The 16,825-nt window shown below is 41.0% G+C and overlaps 1 protein-coding gene across 4 annotated transcripts in view; it reads right to left on the bottom strand.

The window, feature by feature from the left end:
• The window catches only part of Ripor2 (RHO family interacting cell polarization regulator 2), a 103,804-nt gene that overhangs the window by 39,325 nt on the left and 47,654 nt on the right, over positions 1-16,825 (bottom strand). For all 4 annotated transcript variants that reach the window (XM_042683810.1, XM_042683807.1, XM_042683809.1 and 1 more), the window contains exons 2-8: positions 13,132-13,258; positions 11,762-11,917; positions 10,582-10,660; positions 8,964-8,987; positions 7,053-7,106; positions 3,672-3,821; positions 2,065-2,128 (exon numbers count right to left, since the gene is read on the bottom strand). In XM_042683810.1, the coding sequence (XP_042539744.1) occupies positions 2,065-2,128; positions 3,672-3,821; positions 7,053-7,106; positions 8,964-8,987; positions 10,582-10,660; positions 11,762-11,917; positions 13,132-13,258 (654 nt within the window). The remainder of the gene's footprint in view (positions 1-2,064; positions 2,129-3,671; positions 3,822-7,052; positions 7,107-8,963; positions 8,988-10,581; positions 10,661-11,761; positions 11,918-13,131; positions 13,259-16,825) is intronic.

Genomic DNA, 16,825 nt, shown 5'->3' with positions numbered 1-16,825 from the left:
GTAGGGTGGAGGGTGAGAATGCATTAGGAATCAAGAGTCCTGGAACTGAGTTTCAAGTGTGACGCCACCTTACCGTATTACTTCTGAGAAATCACGTAACCTCTCTGGGTTCCCATTTCCCATCTCTAAAATAGAGAACTTCTGCCTCTCACCAAAAAATCGTGTAATAATGATCATCGGAAATGGGGGGAGGAGGGGCTGGGAGTGTGGCTTAGTGGTAGAGTGCTTGCCTAGCATGCATGAATCCCAGAAAAAGCCAGAAGTGGCTCTGTAGCTCAAGTGGTACAGTTTTAGCCTTGAGCAAAAGCAGCTCAGGGACAGTGCCCAGGCCCTGAGTTTAAGCCCCAGGGCTGGCAAAAAGAAAGAAAGAAAGAAAGAAAGAAAGAAAGAAAGGAAGGAAGGAAGGAAGGAAGGAAGGAAGCAAGCAAGCAGAAAGAAGGAAAGAAAAGAAAGAAGAAGGAAAGAAAAGAAATGGGGGGAGGAGGAGCATGCAACGTACTTCACAATGATGTGTGCCTTTCTCGCTGGCTCTAAGACTGTGCTAGTGTGCATGTGCGGTGCCCAAGGACAATGGCTTTCCAGAACCAAGTTGCCAAAGTATCATACTGAACGTTTAAAACCCCCAAAAAACTATTCTATGGGCCCATCCTGGCTCTCTAGACTAAGGCTTCCTGGGAGGAAAGCAGCCTGATTGATTTTAAACCACTGAGTCAAGTGGTGGTGGTGGTGGAGACTGAAAAGAGTGCACCTAAAAAACTAGAAAGGTTCACACTCAGTAGGAAAGTGCTGAGGTTTAACACTAATGAACAAACTCAGATCTCATTCATTACTAGATCCCTTGGCTGCCCAGGGTGAGGTTGATTTTGTTCCAGGTAAACTTAGAGGTTCTCCTGGGTGAGGCACAGTTCTTACAGTCATTTCCCTCCCCAGTTAGATGACTCATCTACAAATGAAGATCTCCTGTTGAGCCCTTAAAAAAAATGTCTCCCTTCTTTACTCCCTTAATTGTAGAACAGAGAAAAGAATGCGATTAACTCTCCATTAGCAACTCAGGGATCATGCCGCTACACTGGCTCAGACAAAGAATGGCCCTCTCAGCTTCCAAGAGCCCAAACTGGGGAAAGGAATGGACTTGCCAAAGTGGCTGCTTATTTGACAGCCATGCCTAGACACAGAGCTGCAACTGACCACACCAGAGCCAAACTCTGTTGTGTGAAGCCAGACTTCCTTTTTGTCCTGAGATGCTGCTTAAATCAACGATGCTTCTAGATTGGAACTTTCTGGAATAAACACCACAAGGTCAGTCCTCTTTGGGTTTAACACCAAGAATCAACGTTGGTAGTGGGGGTGTAAATGAATAATTTAAATGACAGTACAAAAAAAGCCAACAGATATGAGCAGATGAGAAGCATGCTGCACAGCAGGGCTTTCCAGAACAAGTCAATTGGTAGGAAAAGTGGGAGACTAGGGCTTATCTGAGATGAAAGGAAACCTAAAAGGTATGCATAACAAGTAATTACAACGCAAGGGCTCTGTAGCCTCACTTAGGCAAAGCAACTGCACAGGGCATTTTTGAGGCAACTGGAGAAATTTGATAATAAAATCGGTTACTCACCAAAGGCTTGCTCATTTTGTAAGTTGGTGACAGGCCTGGGGTTATATAAGAAGTTGGCCCTATTCCTTAAAGGATGCACACAGAGGTATGCAGGGCAGGCTGATTGACATATTTGGGTGCTTGTTTCTTTTCATCAAAGAGAAATCAAAAGTAAACAGATGAAGCAAACACAGCAAGACTTTGCTAATTATTAAATCTCGGTGATGGATTTATGAGGGCTCACCGTAATGTTCTCTTTACTTTGGTGTATGTTTGAGATTGTGTCATAACATATGCTTTTAAGTGAAAAGGCAAGACTCAAGATGAGAGGCATCAATACACGAACAGAAGTAAGGAGGCCTGAGACGGGGGTGGTACTGTCTTGGTAAGGAAAATCAAAATAGCAGGTACTCTCAAACTTGAGAGCTCTCAGCAGAGATAGCGTCTTGCTGTCTCTAATGAAAGATTACCTTTCATCTTGATGGAGAATTCTCCCAGTAGATTCTCGAGCTCCGCTTCAATGGTGCACATATTCTGGGAAGAGCAGAGGAGATGGCATTAGAGCTAGCTTTTCTTCACATAGCAACTCAAAACATATCACCCAGCAACAGGAAAGCAACCATTACTTAAGCTATAGGAGATACTTAGGTGTTCCCAATGAGTTGCCCAGCAAAGGATGTGTTAGGACAAATATGAACAAGGTATATGATACTAAAAGCATTCTGACAAACCCCAAATGTAGGATATTCTCTAAGATCTGATCTAGACCCTCCAACAAAGGCAGAATCATGGGAGGAAATTCTAGGGAAAGAGACTAAACAGATAAGAGAACCAACATTTGATCATACCATCATTGGCAAGATAAACAAGTAACCTGAAAATTTAAAAAGCACTATTTCATCAAATAGGGAAAACTTGAAAATGGATAAGTCACCTGCTGACTGTTAATTTTCTTAGCTGTACAAGGCTATGTGTGTGTGTGAGCTGATGATGCATTCATATGTAGGCTACTCTGAAGAGATCTATACTATATATTAAAGAGGCTGCATGAGCCACTGTGGAATGCAGACTTATTTCATAGCATTATATAACACATGCATTATTTTACTTGTCATCAAAAATGAACAAAGCAAAGATGCATGCTAAAATTCTTATGAGGTAAAATATCATGATGTCTATTATTTATGGTCAAGTGGCAGAAGAAAAAAACTGAGTACATGAGACAGAGAAAAGTGAATGTGGAGGACATGTTACCAACTGGGTAATCTATATAATCTGTGTATGATGTTCTATATAATTACATCTATTTATTATTTGTTCATTGCAAATTTATTATTTATTGTTAAACTCCAAACCTGGCACTTGCTAGGCACACAAAATAATCCTAGGAATTGTCCAACATACCCTCATCAAGCGAGTGACTTCATTCATGATATCTGATCTCTGAATAAAGACTGAAGGATAGTGAGAAGTAGGGCTTTAATAATTTAGGCTCTTCCTAAAGGCACTGTTAATAGCTGACTCCAGGAGGAGTGAAGATCTTTGTGTCAGACACTTAGGCCTCAGAGACCATCAAAAACCAGAAAAACACACTTCAGTTCCTGGTTCTTTATCTCATCTCCTTTAAGATAAAAAAAAAATAGTGCTCTCTCTCTCTCTCTCTCTCTCTCTCTCTCACACACACACACACACACACACACACGTATAAAACTGTAAGGATGGTTTCTGATATCCAACACTGACAGCAGGAACAGCCATCTTACCCACAGGGTCTGTTCAACCTTCAGGAATAAAACTAGATGAGGCTAGAGATTATTTGAAAGTGCAGTTAAATGACAAATTTTAGGGCATTATGCCTAATTTTATTTAAACAGTTCTACTGATGGTCTTGCTTGCATTATTTATTTCTTTATTTTTAGGCTAACAATAAAGCTTATCTCTCTAGAGAGTGGAATGAGGTTGTGAGTTGCTGTTCTCCTTGTTTTGTTTTCAGCAGTGGCCTATGAATCAAATCAGCCCCAGGGTGGTGGTGGTGGTGGTGGGGGGTCTCGAATCTAAGCAGGTCAGCAGTTGGTACCTCTGTGTATTCTTTGTAGCTCCGGTTGATCTCTGACAGGCTCTCTCGGGCAGCCTTGCTGGCAGGGGAAGTGGCAAAGGCTTGCTTCATTTTGCTGGCACCATCTTGGAGGCGTCGTTGGATACAATAAGCTTCATAGAGTTCATCTACCTGCCAGAATCAAAACAGGAAACACAAAGATTTAAATATCTGTCATGCTTGGAAGAAGTCACACAGATCATTGGTATCTGCTAAAGGCACTTTTTTGTCCTCTGCAAGGAGGATGTGTAGAAGCATTATTCACTTAAGAGACTAATATTTCTATTTTCACCACTGTCATCTATTTTCTGTCTCAAAAACGCATTTTATTCTGATCCCGTTTCCAAATTGTACAAAATGAAAATCTCCCCCCCCCACCCCCACCTCTTTGAGGCTATTGTTGTAGTTGTTTAAAATGACTTGGGTTGATTTGTTCATCTATAGTGGACTAAGACAAGAAAGACCAGAATCTTCTATATATGGAACAAACACTGGAAGAGGTTATAGTTTTATACTTAGGTGTAAATTTTATAGTATTTAAGGTTAACATTACTTTATTTTTAAGAGGTATTGTCTCAAGGTGATATTTACACATCTAGATTCAGTGATTTTTAAAAAAGAACTTGGGACCATGCATTGAAAACAAAATCACTTTTTTTGGTGTTATGGGGTTAGAACTCAGGGCCTTTCCACTCAAGCCACACCCCCTTCCCCAGTTCTACTACTCTCAGATAAGGTCTTACATTTTTGCCCTAGCTGGCCTTGGACCATAATCCTCCTCCCACTGAGCTAGGATCATATGCCTGTAAATTCCTGTGTATAAATCATATCGTAATTTTAAAAATAAACTGAAAAAAGAAAAGAAACGTTAACTTGGCTACCTCTCTAAATCTATGTTTCTAAATAATGATATGCTGTTTCAAATGACTATTGGTTGTATTCATTACATAAATCTGATAATCATGTAACACTTCTAAGGCAGTGATTCTCAGTCTAAATTGATCTTTGAACTTCAATGATCTAACAGCATATATTGAGTAAAAGCAAGGCTGTGGGTGTGTATCTTTTAATGCTGAGGACAGCACCCACAACAAAGAATTCCTCTAATGTACCAGGAGGGCTGAGATTGGAAAACCTTGTCCTAAATTTATTCCGCCTGATGTTTATCTCTATAGAATTACGTTGTCTTCAGTTATGCATGCACTAAACCAAGAGCCATTAGCTACAGGAATTTCGGTAGATTAAAAAACGGACCATATGATCCAGCCACTGGCAAAAGCAAATGAATCCTATTACTTTGGAAAGGCAGGTTCCTATCTAGAACTATCTGAATTTTTATTTTCGTATTAACTTTGTTCTTTCAAAAAAGGCTTCCATTTGATCTAGAAGAGGGCAAGATATGTAGGTAGGCAGCCATTGTGTTTGATCCTCTGAAGCTGAAGAGTGGAAGACCCTAGATTTCAGACTAGATTCTCCCTTTGGCACTTCAGGCAAACTTTTAGCCACCCATTAAAAATTATTCCTACTACTAGCTGGAATATAAATGTTACAATTGCTTCCTCCATAAATAGGTCAGTGGTGTTTACAATGTGAAAGGTTGAGACCAAAAATTATTGGTTCAAGAGAATAATTCTTTGTTGCTATTTAGGTCAGTTTTGCTGAGGGGAATGCCTACATTCTGAAAAGAATAATCTTTATTCTTCCTGGTCAATAGATCTACCTCTAGTTAAGAGGGAGAGATGAGACTGAAAAGTGGGCAGATCTGTCCATAAGATCTTTTGATGAGTGTTTTCTGTACTTAAAACTAAGTAAGCTAAGACTTGTCAGGTGAGCTTGTTAAAATGCTGAAGTACAGCCCCACACTGAGATACTGAGTTGTTAAGTCAGGGCTAGGCTAGGAATCTAAAATTTTAGATGAATATTGTAGATTCTTCTGATGAAACTTAACATTTAGTGTTCATACCTTTTCCACAATACCTTCTTACAGGTGTTTTTTGTTTTTGTTTTTTCCTCCAGTTGTGGGGCTTGAACTTGGGGCCTGGGTGCTGTCCCTGAGTTCTTTTGCTCAAGGATAGTATTCTACCACTTTGAGCTACTACTACTTCTAGTTTTCGGTGGTTAATTGGAAATAAGGGCCTCCCAGACCCCAGGCTGGCTTTGAACCTCAAGCCTCAAATCTGAGCCTCCTTAGCTAGGATTACAGGTGTGAGTTACCAGTGAATGGCCAGATGTTATTTGTTCAGTGTGGCAGAGATAAAACCAATTTTAGGTTTGCCTCAGTAACAAATATTTTTCAAAGTGAGAATACAAAAGTACTTATATATACATACATATACATATACATACATTTACACATTAGAAATATACATACTTATATACATATATGTATATATGTATTAAGCAAGATCTGCTAAAACCTTCAATCCTCTTACTTTGAAGACAGGTGCATGGGTATGGATAGAAAGCGTACTGTCAATGGTTTTCCCAAAGGGAAAACTTCTCTGCCTTACACTCTGATAATTTCTGATTGTGCCCAGAACGAAGGGTAGATAGTACTATAGATCTCAGACAAGTTGGACCAGCAGTTAAACATTTACAGAATTCAGGAAAGGATATGTGGAATGTCATCTTCCATATAAGAAAGAGTGGAAGGAACCATGAACCCAAGAAAGATCTAGGGAAAGCACATGAATAACCAACAATCTTTAAGTAATTAAAAGGTCTTCATCCAGAAGTTTCTGAGCTGGGTGCTGGTGGCTCACACCTGTAATCCTAGCTACTCAGGAGGCTAAGATCTGAGGATCATGGTTCAAAGCCAGCCTGGGCAAGAAATTCCAGGAGACTCTTATCTCCAATAAACTACTAGAAAACCGGAAGTGGCGCTGTGACTCAAGTGGTAGAACGTTCGCCTTGAGCTGAAGAGCTGAGGGACAGTGAGTGCCCAGATCCAGAGTTCAAGCCCCAGGACCGGAAAAAAAAAAAAAAAGAAGTTCCTGAGACATAAGAGAGTAAAGTTAGTGGAGGAAGCAGCTTTGTTGTAGATAGTGTGGTTCCATCTTATCTCTAATTGCACTACACTGAGAATGCAAGCCCTCTAGGACACATCATGCCCGCTATAAGGAAGCACTTAGGAAATGACTACAGAACTGAAGTAGAGCCCAAACTGGGTTAGCTTATTGGGCTTTATATTCTTATTTTCCCTGCATCTATGCTGCCTATTGAAGGCCATAACTGCTAATCAGCTTAGGAGTCAATTGGATAAGAAAGTCTCCATAGACTGGATGCTATATTCTGTCCAAAGGTATACTGATCCATTACTGAGGGCTACAAAACAGAAGCAAAGACAACAGGAACTTCAGTTACCTTACTAATGTGAAACTCCAGGCGTCTCATGTATCGTTCAATTGTTTTAATTTGCTGGAATTAAAAGACGATGGTTAAGAAAAGTACAGCCATACACAGTTCAACTGACCGAGATCTGTGATAATATTTTTTTATTATCTCATAGGCAAAAGTACCAGGAGGCACTAAGTATTTTCTCCTTTCCTACCATTTTTTGTTGCTATTTCAGACATGATCGAATATCAATTTGGAAACGATTTTTCAAAATATCCAATATTCTGAGAGATGAATTATAATCCTGTGTTTACCTGTAAGGGAGTCCAACCTAGTGGATTGAATTGGATTTCCAGCAGGGAAGTATTATTTCTTCACAATATTACACACACACACACACACACACACACACACACACACACACACACAAATATCTTTTTATGGCACTACTATCTTTTTATGGTTTGAACTTGGGTTTGAGCTTGAGTTTGAACACCTGCTCAGTTTGCTGTACTAAGCTGGTACTCTATTACTTGTCATGCCTCTAGCCTAGATTTTTGCTTATTATTGTTTTTTTTTTTTTTTTTTTTTTGTCCAGTCGTGGGGCCTGAACTCTGGGCCTGGGCACTGTCCCTCAGCTCTTCAGCTCAAGGCCAGTGCTCTACCACTTGAGCCACAGCGCCACTTCCAGCTTTTTTCTTTTTGCTTATGTGGTGCTGAGGAATCGAACCCAGGGCCTTGAGCATGCAAGGCAAGCGCTCTACCACTGAGCCACCTTCCCAGCCCTTTGCTTATTATTTTTGAGGTGGAATCTAGCAGTTATTAATGCTGGGCTGGCTTCAAACTATGATTTCTGCCTCTAAGTCATTAGGATTAGAGACATGAGACACCAGCTCCCAGTTTTATCATAATCTGTTTTATTTGCTCTAAATGGGCCTTTTTCACATTTTAGTGTCTCTGAAATTGGGGTGCGTTTTGTAATTGCTCCTGGCCAAGTGGCAGGTAGTTGCCCATGCATGTTCACAGAGAATCATAGTTGCACATATGCCATCTCTGCTTTATAAATATTGTTATGACATAATTGCCCTTTAAAGTATCTTCAAAAAGAGTACACTATGATTCAGCATTGAAATTATTGTGTACACAGCAAGGCGTGGCAAGAGAGCAACCCTAATATACAACCAAAAACAAAGAATGTCTCAGTCTACAAAAGTTTTGTTGGTAAGAATATAAATATTACATGAAAACAAGTTTAGCTGAAAATTTTATGCTTTGAATGGCACTGATATAAATGTGATATTTTCCCACCAAAGTCAACTTAAGTATGATTAAAAAATATATAATGTAGCTAATATTTAAAGATAGCATAAATAAACGGCTTCAAACATTTGGGAAGTTTTTAAATTTGTATAAATACTGAGAAACACTATAATCTAGAAGCATTTTTCTGGACTTGAACTTAAACACTTCACTGAATATATATATCATTGCACATATTCATCATTATTAGACAAAATTGTGATTTTTTCCCCAAGATTAGAAAACACCTGTTCTCTAAGTGTGTGTGTGCGTGTGTGTGTGTGTGTGTGCGTGCGTGCGTGCACGCGTGCCAATACTGGGGCTTAAACTTAGGGCCTTGGGCTCTTGTTTAGACTTTTCTGTTCTCGGCTGCCACCCTACCACTTGAGCCATAGTTCCACTTCTGGCTTTCTGCTAACTGAAGATTTAAAAAAAAAAAATCTCATGTGCTTTTCTGCCTGGAATGGCTTTGAACCATGATCCTCAGATCTCAGCCTCCTGAGTAGCTAAGATGACAGGCAAGAGCCAGCAGTGTTGCCTTCTCTGAGACTTTACTATCCCAAAGAGGATTTCATTAACATCTACACAAAAATGCAGTTTTATTTTTTAACAACATCCCAACACAGAATGATAACTTACCTTATCTAGGTCATACAACACACCCTAAAATCAAAGAGAAGTACATCAATTAAAACATGTTTTCCTCAAAAATGCTATCAGTATTAATACAGTAGCTGAATCTGCCTTCTACTCTTAAATAATGATTACTCCACAAAGATCAACTAGGTATTTTTGACAGTTCTTCAAAAGAGTAAAATCCCAGTACAATAAGACTATTTGTGTATATGTGTGTGTGTGTGTGTGCACATGTGTGCGCATGCTCGTGAGCAAACATATAGGTGTCATATAGACACTTCTAGTGCTTTCTGATGCCTGAACATGTTAAGGTGAAATAGAACAAAACCAATAAAATAGGATAGGCATTCAAATACCTCTACAACAAGATGAATCCTCACAAATTCATTAAACTATGGGAAATTCACAATGTATCATATAATCAAACTGGCCAAATTACTCCTTTACCTTTGCATTTTAGCTACCTCTTTGAGTTTCATCTTGCCTGGCATCACTGACCTTTCTTCTTAAAGCATGACAGAGTAAGTAAAAGCTTTGAATTCTGAATGTTCAAATAGTATGCGAGGGAAAGTCTAATTTACCACATGGTATATTATTTGGGAGAAAGATTTAAGAGTGTTTTTTTTTTTTTTTTGGGTCTGGTCGTGGGGCCTGAACTCTGGGCCTGGGCGCTGTCCCTCAGCTCTTCAGCTCAAGGCTAGCACTCTACCACTTGAGCCACAGCACCACTTCCGGCTTTTTTCTTTTTGCTTATGTGGTGCTGAGGAATAGAACCTAAGGCCTCACGCATGCAAGGCAAGCACTCTACCACTGAGCTACCTTCCCAGCCCTAAGAGTGTTTTTTTTAGGAAGGTTTTTTTTTTTTTTTTGGTCAGTCCTGGGGCACTGTCAGGCCTGGGCGCTGTCCCTGAGCTTTCTTTGCTCAAGGCTAGCACTCTACCACTTGAGCCACAGCTCCAGTTTTGGCTGGCCATCACTGCTGCTGCTGCTGCTGCTATTGCTGCTACTGCTGCTGCTCCTCCTCCTCCTGCTCTTCTTCTTCTTCTTCTTCTTCTTCTTTGTAGTTAATTAGAATTAAGAGTCTCATGGGGGCTGGGAAGGTGCTCAGTGGTAGAGCACTTGCCTTGCATGCATGAGGCCCTGGGTTCAATTCCTCAGCACCACATAAGCAGAAGAAAAAAAAAAGCCAGAAGTGGTGCTGTGACTCAAGTGGTAGAGTGCTAGCCTTGAGCTGAAGAACTGAGGGACAGCGTCCAGGCCCAATGTTCAGGCCCCATGACCGGACCAAAAAAAAAAAAAGTTTCATGGGCTTTCCTGCCTTGGTTGGCTTCAAACTATAACCCTCAGATCTCAGCCTCCTGAGTATCTAGGATTAAGAGTCTGAGCCACTGGTTCTTGGCTTCAGAAAGTATCTTTCTCTGGTTAAAAAGTCTATCTTCATAAACATATTTAGAAAATACTAAAATGTATTAAGAATAAAACATTAATCTTCCTTCTAAAATACACACCAGGATGCAGTTAGTACTTTGCCCCTGGGTTTGCTTTTCATCCCCATCCAATAAAAGGAGAGCCTAAGCCCAAACACCCAGTGTTCAAATCCTAATGGCTGGGTGGAACCTACCAGGCGGGAGTTCCTTTTCATATCCTTTAGCTGAGCTGTCAACTTCTCCAACTCCATCTGGTGGACCTCCAGGTACTCACTGCCAAGGGAAGCCAAGACATCATCATGAACTCACATTGTGAAGAGGAGGCCTGGTGGCATTGTTGCCTTTTTCTTTCTGAAGGGAGGTCAAGCATCAGAACCTTGCTCCGTGGTTAGAGAGGAGGAGGCTTTGTGTTTTCCCAGTCTTTCAACATTTTGAAAGCTCTTGCAGTTACATCAGATATGGCCAGCTTGTCAAAAAGGAGACCCTCCCACCAGTAAAGCTGACAATCCAGAAATGAATATTGGGGGGGTGGGTAGAGGGAGGGAAGAAGCAAGAACTACTTTGGGTCAGCCTGGAGTCCGGACTCAAAAGAATTCTATCTAGTTCAATACAACACTGAATGTAGATGTTGCAATGTCTCACTGAATGCTAGGAAAGTTATTCTGGGGAACTAATCTTGTACACTATATATTATTTAGTAGATATATTCATACAATAGGCTCAAGGAGTATATTGTGTAAATGAAGTTCAATATTCCACAGTTAAGCATAAACACATTAGTGCTGCAAATTTTCTTCATGGTTGTGATGTTCTTCAATGTATATGATTTGGAATCCCAATATACTTTGCATCTTTGGGAAACATTCAAGATTACAATACCTTCTACACCAAGAATGGGGAATGTCAGGCCTGAAGGCTGTAGAAGGCCCCTGTAATCATTGGGTCTGGTCCAGCCAAAAGCAATTGCAAGCAGGATTCAACATTTATAATGTCTAGTAGCTTTTCTCATTGTGGCATACATGTCAATGGCAGCTAACACCACACATCTAACCAGAGAGAAGCAGTCCCAGCCACCCTGCTAGAGATGAGTTAATTAAATGTTTGACCCAAGAGAGCAGGCTAATCTTTAAATGGATACTTTTGCATGGCCTGGGAATGATGTTATAAATATCTAAATGGCCCTTGGCAGGAAAAAATTTTCCTTCTTCTGTACAACACAAATAGCCTTTCAAAAATGATCTTTAAAAAGAAACAAAACTAGCTTTTCTCTGAACTCCCCACTCCTTCCCCTTGGTCATTTTAGAAAGGAAAAAGGTTTCCTTTTTTCACAAAAAATATAATAATAATGGCATCATTAGGGCCCGATGTTCTTACTCGAGTCCATTTTTCAAGGCTCTGTAGACCTCCTCCACTCTTTTAGGCTGAGGCTCTTTAGGAGGGTTGTTATTTTTGTGTCCTAAATTGTGCATTTTCTTCAGCTTGGCCTGAGGCTTCTTGAGAGCAGTAGCATTTTCAATGAAGGAGTTACACCTGTGGAACAAAGACAGAAAAAAATGTGAGCCTCTGGCATCTAACTAAAAAAAAAAAAAAAAAAGATCTGACCAAAGAAATACCTTTCAAATCATCTTAAGGTCATATGAATGTCCTATAGGTGCAGATCTGAGCCATGAACACTTAGTTTCCTGCATTCGTTTTGGTAACTGCTGAACTCTGAAAGCTTTGCTCAGCTAGAGCAAGGCCCGGCTTCTGGTGCCCTCTGAGGACACACTGAGCGCTTCACTAAATCCTCAGACAGGCAGAGGGAAAACCACGCCCACTAAACAAAATGCTCCCTGTGCCATAGCAGATACAAACTCCTATTCAATTTGACTAGGAGGTAAGTGACATCTTTTATGATAACCATAAGCAAGACAAATGACTAATTCCATATGGCATTGAAAAAAAATCACATGCTGCTGTATTGACAGTTTTCTTGAAAGTTATAGTGTATGTAATTTTGTGTAGGTATATGATAAAAATTCAAAACCTATACTAATGGGAGGATGCCAGGAAAAGAGACACTGGATTATTTAAACACAAGATCCATCTGATTCTGAGGCGAGGAGGCCAGATAGCTCCCTGACAGGCTCTCAGTAGGAAAGTGGAGGTATCAGAAATGGACAGGGGCCAGTCATGGCTCTTCACCTCCACGACTGGATATTAGTTCTGCTCTTCGCCATCCCTGGGTACAGCAAATGGGACTGCTGCACAGGAGGTCCCTCAGAGCAAGATCTATGACATATCAGAAAAACTGAAGCTCATTTCTGTTGCATGCTATCTGCTTCCTCTGTGGCTTTCCTTGATTCAGAGGGAGAAGATTCCAGGGGCAATCCCTATCTGAACATAAGCCCTCCTGAGCTCCATTGGTAGTCATAGTCTTTACTGAATTATCTTCATGCCAAACCCAGTCTCTGAAATTGAAAAGTCATAGAAAAATGTGTTTCCAAAGGAGGAAGGGGGGGAAAACGGATCTACACATAGATGGCTAGTTTATCCTAAATCCTCCGGCAGGCATCTTCTTTGCAAGAGGAATTCGGAATAATAGAAAAGAGGTGGTAGCACGTCATCTGGATCAGACATGAATGAGTATGTATGCGTATGCACAGGTGTGCCTTGGCTACACTACCAAGCCTAGACTGACCCTCTAGAGCAGATCAGGGCCCACCTCCCCAAGCTAGAACCCACGAAAGACACACAGCCCTTACCTGGATCGCCGCTCCTGCAGACCGCTGAAACCTGCGAAGGACTGGCTTCTAATGATCCCATTGGGCCCACCGGGCGAGAAGGACTGGGGTCCTACTAACATGATTTCTGGCAGTCTGGTTGGCAGTCCTATAAGATAGTGGGAGGCCATGGCAATTTACAGGCAGGTTCAGACAGAAAACGCACTGAGCATGTCAACATGTCCAAGGTGTGACAAGGTAGAGTGACTCACAGGGTCCTTGTCACGAGAGTCATGAGATTCTTCTGCGATTTTTGCCTGTAGCATCGTTTTTTTGTTGTTGCATTTTTTTAAAGCCAAAGGGTTAGAAAAAAATACAGACTTATTTAAAACAAAATGAGAAGGGCACAAAATGATCAATTATTTTAGATTTTCTTGAGGAATTTTTTTTTTTCACCAAAGATGAGAAAGAACTCTTTCAACTGTTATGCCTAACCAACAACAGTAACAACAAAAGGGTACAAACAAGCCACTGCCAACATGAAATTCAAAAGACAGACAGACCTACAGGTAGAATTCTACACTTAGAAGAGTCATGAGGCTAGAAGCACAAGGTCTCTCTAGGGATGAACTTACTTCAGCTTCTTCTCTCTTTCTGGCCTTAAGTGTATTTTGAAAGATAAGATTGTGCCACTACTGTGGCATTGCAAAGAGGCTAGAACTAGTGCTTACAAAAGAAGTGATCATCTAGGTTAGATAAGAAGGCCAGAGAGGGAAGAAAAGGTAGGAGGAGAATAACAGAGAAGACACACAATCCTTACTTCAGTTGCTGGCTTGGTTTTTGTGAGGACTCAAAATAACAGACCAAGATGCAGTGTCAAAACACCCCTTGGCTGGACAGAAGCCCAAAGTTAGCTCCCCGCCAAAGAATTGCCCTAGAACTGTTGGTAATTCTACTCTGGCTAGATTAGGCAGAAACAAAGCAGCTATCACCGTCTCAGCAGAAGAGTTTAGGACTGAAGCCTTCCAAAGTGGGCAGATGCCCAACTGGCATGTTTGAGACTCATCTACAGTTGCCCTTTGAAAAACCAATAGAAAGCCAGGCATGGTAGTGCATGACTGTAATCCCAACACTAGGGTGAATGAAGGTCAGCAGAGAGCAAAAATGCAAAATCTATCTGAGCAATAACTAAAGCAAAAAGGGGGGTGGCTTCAAGTGGAAGACCCATGGGTTCAAACCCAAGTACTTGTCAAAAAAAAGTGAACAAAAATTTAAAAGCAAACAGCTAGGCCTCAAGTGTCTCTTGCCTCTAATCCTAGCTACCCAGGAGGCTAAGATCTGAGTATCCAGATTCAAAGTCAACCCAGGCAGAAAAGTCCCTGAGACTTCCAACTATCTAGCAAAAAGTCAGAAGTGGTGCTGTGGCTCAAGGGGTAGAACACTAGTCAAGGGAGAGCTGAAGGCCTTGAGTTCAAGCCCCAGTATTAGCACAAAAGACCAACAAAAACTCCACAGCCCTTCCCTAACCAACCAACCAAAAACCTAGCCCCAGCAGAAAAAAAAGCTAAAATACAGTAACATCCACTCCCCAATGCCTCTGCTGAGTTTACGAATCCCCTTTCTCTCCAGGGAAGTGCAGTTCTGGGATTTGTGAGTATCCTGGGCAGGGCACAGGTGCTAACTGGTTTGGGATTTCATTCCCAATTCCTTTAATTCCTCAGTGAGGTTCCCACAAGCGCCCCTAAGTGGTTACTAAGTTGTCTCTATATCACTAAGGCCATCTTGGGGCTTGAACTCTGGGCTTGGGTGCTGTCTCTCAGATCTTCAGCTCAAGGCGAAAGCTCTATCACTTGAGCTACAGTGCTACTTCGGGTTTTCTGGTGGTTTATTAGAGATAAGAGTCTCCCGGACTTTCTTGCCTAGGCTGGCTTTGAACTGTGATGCTCAGATCTCAGCCTCCTGAGTAGCTAGGATTATAGGTGTGAGCCACTGGTGTTTGGCTATCCTGTGCTATTATATCCCTTGCAAGCTTCTAATAAAAATCAAGAAAGTGCTGTGGGACTTAACGTTCTTTCTGTATCCCCAAATTTCTTCTTCTTCTTTTTTTTTTTTTTTTGTAATGCTGGGTAGGCAACCAGAGCTTGACACAATGCTAGGCTACATCTTCAGCCTTCTACTCAATAATGATAACCAAACAAGTATATTACGAGTTCCAATTTTGACTAATTTTATTAATATTTATCTCATTTTGTAATTACTGTTCAGTAGGTCTATTGAACCATGGACATTCTTTGATCAAATCAAGACAAGGGGCATGGAAAACATTAAACTGTATCACTCTTAGATTTGCTACAAATAATATTTCTTAAGCCATAAAAGACGTTTTCTCTTACCCATTAGATCAACAGTTTAAACCATGTGTGTCTGGCTCCAATTCCTAAATATTTTGATTTAATTTATATGGGATACGGCCAGTTGTAATAGGGGCTTTACAAAGATCCCTAAAGTGATTTTTGTGCTCAGCAAAGTTTAGAAGCTACTGCTTTTTTGGGGGGGAGTGGAGGGAGATGGGAAGGGGAAACAAAGGAGGAGGCAACAATGCTTGATAAGAAATGTACTCATTACCTTGGCCCATGTAATTGTAACCCCTCTGTATGTTATTTTCACAATAAAAAAATAAAAAAAGAAGCTACTGTTTTAGAAGGTTTCTTTTCTTTTTCTATTTTTTGCCTGGGCGCTGTCCCTCAGCTCTTCAGCTCAAGGCTAGCGCTCTACCACTTGAGCCACAGCACCACTTCTGGCTTTTTTCTTTTTGCTATGTGGTGCTAAGGAAGCGAACCCAGGGCCTCATTCATGCAAGGCAAGCACTCTACCACTGAGCCACCTTCCCAGCCTGAAGGTTTCTTTTACAAATTATTAGGTTAAGGGAAAAAAAATGAGAAAAAAAAAAAAAGATGCCAAGTTGGTTGAAAATTTAAAAGTTCTGCTAAAATAAGCTGCTACAATTTACCAAGTCCAACTTTTAAATGTTACGCAGCCTTAATCACACTCAGTGAAGTTATGCTTCTGGTGAAATGAATTAGAAGCCAGAGAATGAAACACATGGTCCAGATGGTGCCAGTCTTCTGTCTTCCTCAACAGGTACAGAAGGCTCCAGAACAATAATGTATGTCCAGGATTTTCAGATTATAAAGTGCTTTGGAAAGGGGGAAAACTCACAGAACAATTTCCTTACATTTACACGTGGAATACGTGAGCACCGGGAACGTGACCAGCTGAGTGGTTTTAACATTCTGTTTAGTCTCTGTTATGATCATTATCGGGAGAAAAAATTGTGAGAACTGGCTTTAGGCTGCTATCAAGTTCCCTGAAGGCTGACAGACACTGCCTAAGAAGTCATCCAACAAGCTGTGTGCACACAGGCTGCCGGAGAAATAGAGGAAGTGAGGCAGGTAGGGCAGGAAGGGTCAGAGAGAAAGAGTACATAAAGCAAGCACCTGGCTCCCAGGGCCCTGAATTCAGTAGTAAGAGTGAGACTCCTTTGCTTCTGTCCTTCCAGCTTTCCCAAGCTGCAGCTTCTCTGGCAACTCTGTTTTCACTGAACATACACACACACACCCTACACACAAAGCTTTACCTCTTAGTGTTCTCCAACTTCAAAATACTCCCTGGCTTCCAGGGAAAGCCCAGCCCACCATCATCTTTTTTCCCCTAGCTTCCAGCAAAACTACCAAGT

Source organism: Dipodomys spectabilis, unplaced genomic scaffold, assembly GCF_019054845.1.
Source record: "Dipodomys spectabilis isolate Male_0828 unplaced genomic scaffold, ASM1905484v1 ptg000085l, whole genome shotgun sequence".
Classification (NCBI taxonomy): domain Eukaryota; kingdom Metazoa; phylum Chordata; class Mammalia; order Rodentia; family Heteromyidae; genus Dipodomys; species Dipodomys spectabilis.
The sequence above is the reverse complement of the archived record's forward strand: the minus strand, read 5'-3'. Positions and strand labels throughout refer to the sequence as shown.